Raw genomic sequence first — 10475 nt, 5'->3', positions numbered from 1 at the left:
GTGAGTTATTTTGCCACAAAGTAGCAAATAGAAGTAAATTAACCATAACACTAGAGCAAAGATAAGTAGGACTAGGAAATGCATAATTACATTTAGGCTGTTTTACAAATATTTAACAAAAAACATATATTGCGTTTATTGTTTTAAACAAATAAAGTAAATTTTAAGAACAGTAGTGGTCTCCACAAAAAGATAAAGTATCAGACTCCTCAAGTTTCCTACTGTCTATTCATGAAGCAAATCCAGTCCTTTCAAAAAACTAACTGTGGAAGAGGAAAGGCCTCTTGGGTTTAACATATTGGGTCTTCAGTTTGTACATTGCAAATTTGACCTCTTTGTTTCTCAGTGTGTAGATGATGGGGTTCAATATAGGTGTGAAAACCGTAGAGAACACAGAAATTACTTTATCCACTGGGAAGTTGCCAAAAGGCCAGACATAAATGAAGATACAGGGTCCAAAGAAGAGGGTCACCACAGTGATGTGTGCAGTCAAAGTGCTGCGGGCCTTGGCCATGCCTGCTGAGGAATGACGCCGCACAGTAAGCAGAATGACTGTGTATGAGATCAGCAGAAGCAAGAATGAAGTCACACCCATCAGACCACTGTCCAAAAGCATCAGCACTTCAGGGATATAAGTATCTGTACAGGCAAGCTTGATAACCAAAGTAAGGTCACAGTAATAACTATCCACAATATTTGGGCCACAGAAGGGCAAGTTTAAAGTGAAAGCTAACTGACTCAAGGAGTGCAAAACTCCAATGACCCAAGAGGCTACCACCAGGCCTGTGCACTTGCACAAGTTCATGATGGCTGCATAATGAAGAGGTTTGCATATAGCTACATACCTGTCATATGCCATGGCTACAAGGAGCACCATTTCACCACCTGCAAAGACATGCAGCAAGAATATCTGTGCCATGCAGCCCTCAAAGGAGATGATCTTGGGCTCATGAAGGAAATCATGGATCATCTTTGGGGTTGCATAAGTGGCCAGAAGAACATCAAGAACAGAGAGATTACTGAGCATGATGTACATGGGTGTATGTAGGGCAGGTTCAGAAATCACTGTCAAGACAATGAGAAAGTTTCCCAGTACAATGCCTATATACAAGAGGCTAAAACACACTAAGAAAAAGCACTGGAGCTCCCAGGAATTGGAGAGTCCCAGCAGCACAAACTCAGTCACTCTAGAATAATTTTGCTGATCCATGGTCTCAGGCTATAAGAGACAAAGAGAAACATTTATGGATTATTATGAAGAACAAGAAAAATAGACCACAATCACAAAATGTTCTCCTCAATATTAATTTAAAATAATCCAGAATTATTCTATTAGAGAATGTCTATAATTTTGGAGTATATGTTCTCTCAATTATCCTCATTATGAAAGGTAACCATGAGATGCAAAATAGTAAGTCAACAACTCCATTTTCTCAATGTGTAAGTTAAATGTGATAATAAATAGCACATGTGCATCACACAGACATTAATTAAGCTATGGTTCTAAAGTCTCCAGACACTTATACTACTGTCCTTGCTATGGGGCATTTCATTACCCACTTTATATTATCTACAAGCCGCTGCAACTCAGAGAACTGTCAAAGGCCGTATTTACCAAAAACAAAACACAAAATCTTCTCATGCCTCTCTCTTCTTCCTATTACTTAACTCTGCAATCATACAATTAAAATGTTTACTACATATCATTTCTGAATTTATAGTAACTTGAGTGGTTTGAAGCAAAATGCCTAGATAAATGGAGCTAACATTGTAACATATTAATAATAAATAGTGATGATTAATACGTCTGTACAGAATATCAATAAATAAGATGATAGTAGCCATGAAATAAGATGTGACTAAATTTGAAGAGTTGAAAAGTAGATTACGTGAAGGTCAACTATAGCAGTTGACTGAACAGTATGGAAACATCACAAGATAAACAATTGTAATATAGGTTATACAATTTGTGGGATTTGATTAGAAATTCTCTGACCTAAAAAAATAAAGCAAATTCCTCAAAACTATTGAGAAATAGTTCTGGGTTGGCAGGTAAAAATTCAGACAATAAATAACAATTATAGTAATAAATAAGTGATGTAATAAAAATTAGAAATAAATTATAATCCATTCTACCTGTGTACTTCTTTGGAACCATGCAGAATTGCAAGTAGAAAATGACAGATAATTAATGCTTTAAAATTTTTTAAAGTGTAAAAATCTTTTTGTTAATAATGTGGGGTTTTTGTTCTTTTTTTTAAGAACGAAGGGCCTCACATTTCATTTTTCTACATTATAATTAGAAGCTATATCAGTTTCTGTGAAAGATTATAAAATATAAAATATGTTAATTTTTCATTACCCCTAAGGGAGTGTTTCTACATGCATGCATACATGCACATTACATTTTTTACAACAATATAATGCTTTGTTGTCCATATCTTTCATACAGGAAACTTTAAACTCAAAATTTTAACTAATATACTCAATATAATATAACAAGTTCATGAAAAATTCAGAACTTTATGGCTAGTCTTCTATAATTCTTCTGTAATTCTCAATAGTGGAGTCTCTAATGGAATTTAAAAGGTATTGTTTGAAAGTACACAAGAAATAAAATCATCCCCATTGGGAAATGATAAGCTTGGTATAGACAGTTGATTTAAAAAACCTTATTAAATATTACTAAAGGTACTATAAATGAACTTCATAATAGTAGCTCTTTTGAGTTTAAATGGTAATGTATATCTTTTCCATAAAAAGGTTCATATATTTTACTTATTCAATAGGCTGTAAAACTTTATCCCCTGATAATATCTGCTAAATGAACTAGTGTAATATTACTCTTCCAAAATTTCTTTCATAAATAAAGCACAAAACAGTGGTTAAATGAGTAAACAATGCAAGCTGTCAGAAAATAAATAAAATGGAATTATTACAAAAGATATTTAGGTCAATAATTATCACTTGGTGAGGAAAGGTTTATCCCTTGGGGTGTTCTGTTGGAAAGAAGATTTCAATCCAAAATAGGCATGCATGAATTAAAAATTATTCTGGGAATAAAACTTCTTGATCATACATTTTAAATCATCAGTTACCTATGAAATACAGCTATCTTTTAATATGAATGAATTATAATAAAACATGGTACGAGTGAGGATTGTGGGGAATCCAATGCCAGAAATCCTGTATCTGTTTACTGAATGCATTTCTTATCCTGGTGTTAGAATGAGCTGTGATAAACTATGATAAATATAAAATGATTTAGCATACTACTTTTTTAGAGTCTCCTCTGTTAAAAATTTCAGAAACAAAACCTTAGAAACAAACAAAAAACCAGAAGCTCAAACATTATATAAATTTATCCTTAAAAAATGAAATCTTTATGCTAAAAAAGATGAAATCTTTATGCACTAATGATGAAATCTTTATGCTCCAGATCAACATGAAAGTAAAATTTTTGAGAATGAGTCAAGTGAATTTGAACACTTAAAATTCAAATATTACCAGCCAAGATTCATCTCTGCTTAAAGGTCTTACTATCATTTTCCAAAGAAATACTTTCCAACAAATCGCTGACATAAACATACCTGATTCAATTATCAACAGACTTTGAGAAACTTGAAGTAAGTTTAGATTCTGTCAGACTTAGTGCTCCTTTAAGAGAGCTACATCAAATGTCTACATGTCGTTAAGCCGGGACATCACAACTATCATAAATACTGACTTAGGCAAACCTATTCTTCTCAGCTCTATATTGTACCCTTTCCCTCATTTTATCATTTCTCCATTTAATCTAGGACTAGGGACAGAACAGGGACTGTGGGAGAACAAATGCGTCCCATGGCAATTCCTTGTCATTAGGTATTGGTTGACTTGTTGAGTAAGGAAAATGGCTTCTGTCCAGAATACCAAACCACCTTCAGCTTCTTCAAGGCTCACAGTTCTTCCCCTGAGTCTTAGCTACTATCGATTCCATTCACTGTTTCTGATACATATAAGACACTTCTGCATGTAGAGGTTCCTGAAATCTTTATGAACTGAATGAACCTTTAGTGATAGTACTCACCTATGTAGGAAAAATGGAAAAAGCCATTGAAGAGCTCCTATTACCCTACAATGGGAATCTATAATAAATTCCTCTTTTAAATTTATTTTTTTCTTTTGTTTTGTTTTTATTGTTGATTTATATCTGAATAAAGTAAAGTAAAAAATCTTGGAAAATTTATGTTTCCTTTTTTAATTTTTATTTTTATTAGTGCATGTTTGCAGTAAATACTTTTCATTGATGTAATATCCATTACAACAGTACTTGCATTCTTAGCATCAACTTCACTTGATTGTAATGTATTATATGAGAATATCATAAATGAGGTTTGATATGCTAGGCTTTAGTTGGTATTTTTAAGAAAGGTTCAAAAGTGAAATTGACCTTGTTTATGTTATTATGATATCTATTTCCAATTTTGGTGGTCAAAAAATGATAGAGCAAAACATTAGTGGGAGTGTTCAGAAAAAAGCCTTTCTGTATTCTATAATTATCAGGCTTTTATATTTTAGAAGAAACTGTAAGTAAATTTGAATGTCTTGTGAATTTTACAAGAATAGATTTTTTTCAATATATTTCATAGTTATAAGCACTTCATTTTCTTTGCTTTAAAGATATTTCTCAATTATGCTTTATTAAAAATAAAAATTCCTATGCATGAATCTATAACGCTCTGGGGATTTTTATTCATTAATATCATTGGTACATTTTAGGAATACAATATGATGACATTCATCATTCAGAATTTGTAACTTTACATGATATATCTTGGTTCTTAGTTTTTTCCCCATTCCACTGCCCTCCCTTCAAACCTTCCACCCCTACCTATTTATAGATGCTTTATTTACATTTTTCCTTTTCTCATATTTATTTCTTTCCCTTCTTTGCTTTCCCCTACCCCTGCCAGTTCCCACTTTGCCTTTGGACCTTTTTTTCCTATTTTACATTATCTATTATACATTTTCATCCTTATTTACACTTTCAGTTTCTCACACCAGAGAATCTATTCCATATTTACACATGTATGCCCTATTTATTTCCCTTAAGTGTATGGCCTCAATATGCATCAATTTAGCTATAAATGTCTCTAGTTTCTTGGTCTTTGTGACTTAGCAGTACTCAATTTTATGAAAAAAAAAAAAAAAACCCACATTTTCTTTTTCCAGGCTCCAGTTGATGAGCAATTGGGCTGTTTCCAAGTTTTATCTATTACAAACTGTGCCACTATGAACATGGGTGCACAAGTATCACTGTGGTATGATTATTTTAATTTTGGGACCAAGATACCCAGGGAAGGAATAGCTGGGTCAAATGGGACTCTAATCCAAGTTTTTTGAGGTATCTCCCTACTGATCTCCACAATGGTTGCACCAGTATGAACTCCCACAAGTGAAGAAGGGCTCCTCTTTCCACACAACCCTGCCAGTATTAATTACTGGTTGATTTCTTGATAACAGCTATTCTTTCTTGATTGAGGTAGAAACTCAGCATTGTTTTCATTTCCATCCCTTGAATGACCAGTGGTGTTGAATATTTTTTCATATGTCTATTTCCTCTTTCAGCTTTTTGGTCTTTTTTAGTTGCCCATTTTCAATTAGGTCTTTAAATTTGGGAAGTCTGATTTTTTAAGTTCTTTATACATTCGAGATAGTAGACCCTTGTTTGAGAAACTGCTGGCAAAATTCTTCCCATGTTGTGGATTTTCTCTTCATGCTGTTGATGGTTTCTATTGCTGTGCAGAAGTTTTTTTAATAAGGTGTGATCCCAGTTGTTGATTCTTTGTGCTAGTTGATGTAGGACTGAGGTTTTTCTCATGAAATCTTTTCCTATGCCAATGTCTTCATGAGTTCTATCTAACCTCTCTTCCATCCTGCTAAGTGTTTCTGTTTTAATATTCAGATCATTGATCCATTTCAATTTTAGTTTAGTGCATGGTGAGAGATATAGGTCTAGTTTTAATCTCTCAGAAGTTGAAGCCCAATTTTTCCATTTATTAAAGAGACTATCTTTCCTCCAGTCATGGTGTTCAGTTCCTTTGTCAAAGATGAGGTGGCTGAGTATGTCTGGAGTTGTTTCTGCATCTTCTAATCTGTACCACTGGTCCTCAGGTCTGTTTCTTTTCCAGTACTGTACTGTTTTTATCACAGTAGCTTTGTAGTATAGTTTCAAGTTGGGGATTGTACTACCCCCTACCTTGCCTTTGTTGCCTAGAATTACTTTTGCTATTCTAACTCTCTTCTTGTTCCAAATGAATTTTTGGATTCTTTTCTTAAAGTCTGTGAAGTATGCTGTTGAAATTGCAATTGGAATTGCATTGAATCTATATGGCAGTTTTGAAAGTATACCCATTTTCACTATATTGGTTCATACTACGCAGGAGCAAGGGATGTCTTTCCATTTTCTTATATTCCCTTTGATCTCTTTTTAGAGAATGTGTTAGTTTTCAGAGTGGAGGTCTTTGATTTCTTTCAGTAAGTTGATTCCTAGGTGTTTCATTTTTTTGGATGCTATTGGGAAAGGAGTTGTTTCTTCAGTACCTCTCTCAGTGAGTCTGTTGTTTGTGTGCAGGAAGGCTATGGATTTTTGTGTGTTGACCTGGTATCCAGCTACGCTACTGAATTTGATTATTAAATCTAGAAGACTTTGGTGGAGTTCTTGGGGTCTTCTATATAAAGTATCATGTCATATGCAAATAAGGACAATTTACCTACTTTCTTTCCTATCTTTATTCCTTCTGTTTCTCTCTCTTGTTTAATTGCTGTGCCTGTTTCCAAAACTATAGTGAACAGGAGTGGTGATAGTGGATCTATGTCTTGTTCCTGATTTTAGAATGAAATATTTCAGGTTTTGGCCATTTATTAAGATATTGGTTGTTTTTTCATAGATGGCTTTTATCAGGTTGAGATAGAGACCATCTATTGCAATTTTTGGTAGGGTTTTGTATCATGAATGAGTGTTCCACTTTGTCAAACGCTTTCTTCTGGGTCTATTGAGATGATCATATGTTTTGTGGTGACTCTGTTAATATAATGTGTTGCTTTTTTTGTTTTGCGAATGTTGAACCACTTCCGGGGATGAATCCCCCTTGGTCAGGGTGTATGATCTTGATAATTTTCTGCATTCTGTTTGCAAGTTTGAGGATTTTTGCATCTTTGTTCATTAGGGAGATTGGCCGATAGTTATGTTTTTCGATTGGGTCTTTCTCTGCTTTGAAGATCAAGGTGATGCTTGTTTCCAGGAATGAATTTCAAAGTATTGCTTCCCTTTCTATTTCAATGAAGAGTTTAAACAATAGTGGCAGTAGTTTTGTAAATGTCTTGTAGAATTCATCAGTGAGGCCATCAGGACACAGGATTTTCCTAGTTGGTCAGTTTTTATTACATTTTCAATTTCATTGATTGATATTGGGCTGTTCAGAATTTTTATGTCTTCTGTGTCCAACTTTGTTAATTCATATGTATCTAGAAATCTGTTCATTTTTTCTATGTTTTCCATCTTATGGTCATATAGGTTCTCAAAGTAGGTATTGATGATCTTCTGAATTTCTGCTAGTTCTTTTGTAATTTCACCCTTTTCATTCTAATTGCATGGATTTAGGTCTTTTCTTTCCTTTTTTTTTTTTTTTTGATAAGTTTGGCTAAGGGTTTGTCAAATTTGTTTATTTTTTTTGAAGAACCAACACTGTGCTTTGTTCTTTGTTTCATTCTCTTAGTCTCCATTGCATTGATTTCTGCTCTGATCTTTATAATTTCCTCCCTTGTATGAGCTTTGGATTTGTCCAGCTCTTGTTTTTCTAGAAGTTTGAGGTTCAGCATTAGGTTGTTTCTTTGAGCTTGCTCTGTTTTCCTACTATGAGTATCCCCTGCTATGAATTTCCCTTTAAGACTGCTTTCACTGTGTCCCATAGATTCTGTTATGTTATATTGGCATTGTCACTGAATTGTAGAAAATGTCTGATTTCTTCTTTCATTTCCTCTGTGTCCCATTGGTTGTTCAGAGCTGTGCTGTTCAATTTCCATGTATTTATGAAATTCTTGCAGTTTCTTTTGCTAATGAACTCCAATTTTATCACACTATGATCTGATAATATACAGCGAATAACTTCAATTACTTTGCATTTACTTAAACATGATCTATGAGCAAGGATGTTGTCTATGTTGGAGAATGACACATGTGCAGCTGAAAAGAATGTGTATTCTTATTTTGTAGGGTAGAACACTCTGTAAGCATCTATTAAATTCATTTGTTCAAGAGTTTGAGTTCTAGTACTTGTTTATATTTGTCTAGTTGATCTGTCTATTTGTGACATTGGGGTATTGAGGTCCTCAACTACTATTGTGTTAGTGCTTATTTAATTGTTTGTGTCCATTAGTATTGGTTTTGTATACTAGGTACACTAATATTTGGTGCCTATATATTTACGATTATCATCTCTTCCTCTTGGATTGTTCCCTTTACAAGGATGAAATGGCCTTCTTGGTCTCTCTCAATTAGCCTTTGAAATCCATGTTATCCACAAATAGGATAGCTGCTCCTGCTTTTTGGGAGGTTCTTGTTGCATGGAGTACTGTTTTCCACTCTTTAACTTTCAGTCTGTGAGTTTCTTTATGAATTGAGTTTCTTGTATGTAGCATATTGTTGGATCTTGCTTTTTGACCCATTCTGCCAGTCTATTTTTTTTGATTGGTGAATTAAGACCATTAACATTGATGGTTATAACTAATATGTATTGACTTATCCATGTCATGACTTTTTCCTGCTGTTGGTTTCTCCCCCTCTGCATTTAATTTCTCATCTTGCCTGATGCATTCATTCTATTGTGCTTCATGGGGTTGTGACCCTCATTGTCTTTTCCTAGGGTATTGTTTAACATTTTTTGGAGTGCTGGTTTGGTGTTCACAAAGTTCTTCAGGTGTTCTTTGTCACTAAAATGTCTTATTTCTCCATCAATTTTGAAAGATAGCTTTGCAGTGTACATCATTCTGGGTTGGAGGTTATTTTCTTTTAGGGCTTGAAATACTTCATTCCAGGTTAGTCTTTCTTTGAGGTTTTGTGTTAAAAGTCTGCTATGATTCTGATGGGCTTTCCTTTGTATGTGATTTGTTTCTTTTCTCTAATTGCTTATAGTATTTTGTTCTTCTGTTGGATTTCTAGAATTTTGACCTTATATGTGTAGGTGTAGTTTTTGTTTTTTTTTTTTGACCATGGCTAGTTGAAGTTCTATATGTGTCACTTATCTGTATGTCAAGTTCTTTTCCCCTGCTTAGAAGTTTTCTGCCATTACTTCTGTGAACATTTTTTTATGTTATTTGCACTCTCTAATGTTTCTTCATTTCCTCTGATCAGTTTTATATTAATCTTCTTTGCATTATTTAGCAGCTGCTGGATTGATTTCTCATAGTTCCTTGCTATTTTTAAGAAATCTTTCTTTTCCTGGTCACTAATCACAAGCCTGTCCTCTATATCTGATATTCTGTCCTCACATTGGCTCATTCTGCTACATAAACTTTTAATAGAGTTTTTAATTTCCTGGATATCTGTTTGAATCTGTTTTATGGATTTCATTTTTTCCTATACTGAGACTCTATCATGTTCCTGAGCTCCTCTATTTTTTTATCTGTGCTATAGAGTCATTAGTTATGACTTACTAGCAACCTCTGTTGTTATCTGAGAAATTATTTCTGATTTTATTTTTTCCAGATTCTCTTTCCTCACCAATTCAGGGAGTACAGGAGGTTGAGTTTCAGATTGTTCCATCTTGTTGTTCCTTGGATTTGCCTTTGGTGGTTTGGAAGTCTGGTTTTCAGTCTACTTTAGGTGTCTTCCCATTTTTATTTTATTGTTGTTGTTATTGATGATTTTGGTTAATTCCTGGTTTGATGCTTGTAAAATACTTATGGTGGGTATCTTTATTGCTAGTGTTTAGAACCCTTAGGGAATGGTTACTTCTTGGATTGTCTTCTAGGTTTAGTTGACCTCTGGATTTTGAGTTAGTAATGGCCCTTAGGTAATCTCAGACTTGTTATACCAGAAAGGACAACTGACTAGAACAATCACGTCATTATAGCCATAGTAGTACAATCAGCATCAACAATAGCATCAAACATAACCTAGAAAATGACAAACTGTGGTAACTATTAATCTACCACCTTTAACTGTAGGAACCAGACTTGTGGTTATATATCAAAGTCTAGACCAACCAGAAATATACTTTCAGTAAATAAGCCCTTCCCTATAGCAAATTTACCCTCTGGCAAGATTTAGAAGTATTGGGGGGGGGGTGGAGAAATAGAAGGAGAGGGAAAGGTTAGAAGTAAGGTTAGAGAACACAGGAAGATCATACAAACTTTGGAAAACTAGAGAAGACAAAAGGCAAAGAGAGAAGGAAGGAACAAAAACAAGAACAAACCAAAATGACAGCAACCGC

The 10475-nt window shown here is 34.1% G+C and overlaps 1 protein-coding gene across 1 annotated transcript; it reads right to left on the bottom strand.

The window, feature by feature from the left end:
- Positions 1-259: 259 nt before the first annotated feature.
- Positions 260-1213, bottom strand: LOC101697076 (olfactory receptor 4K15). The gene has a single exon (XM_004865093.4). It carries the CDS (start codon positions 1208-1210, stop codon positions 260-262), a length of 951 nt encoding a protein of 316 aa, XP_004865150.2. The 5' UTR covers positions 1211-1213.
- Between the last annotated feature and the right edge of the window lie 9262 nt (positions 1214-10475).

Source organism: Heterocephalus glaber, unplaced genomic scaffold (assembly GCF_053883595.1).
Source record: "Heterocephalus glaber isolate CG9 unplaced genomic scaffold, H.glaber_assembly_v1.0 deba00001662, whole genome shotgun sequence".
NCBI classification, from domain to species: domain Eukaryota; kingdom Metazoa; phylum Chordata; class Mammalia; order Rodentia; family Bathyergidae; genus Heterocephalus; species Heterocephalus glaber.
Note: the sequence above shows the minus strand (reverse complement) of the source record. Positions and strands in the feature narration are given on the sequence as shown.

What these genes read in the sequence shown, in the direction of transcription:
- LOC101697076 (XM_004865093.4), bottom strand. Translation starts at nt 1,210, where the DNA reads ATGGATCAGCAAAATTATTCTAGAGTGACTGAGTTTGTGCTGCTGGGA.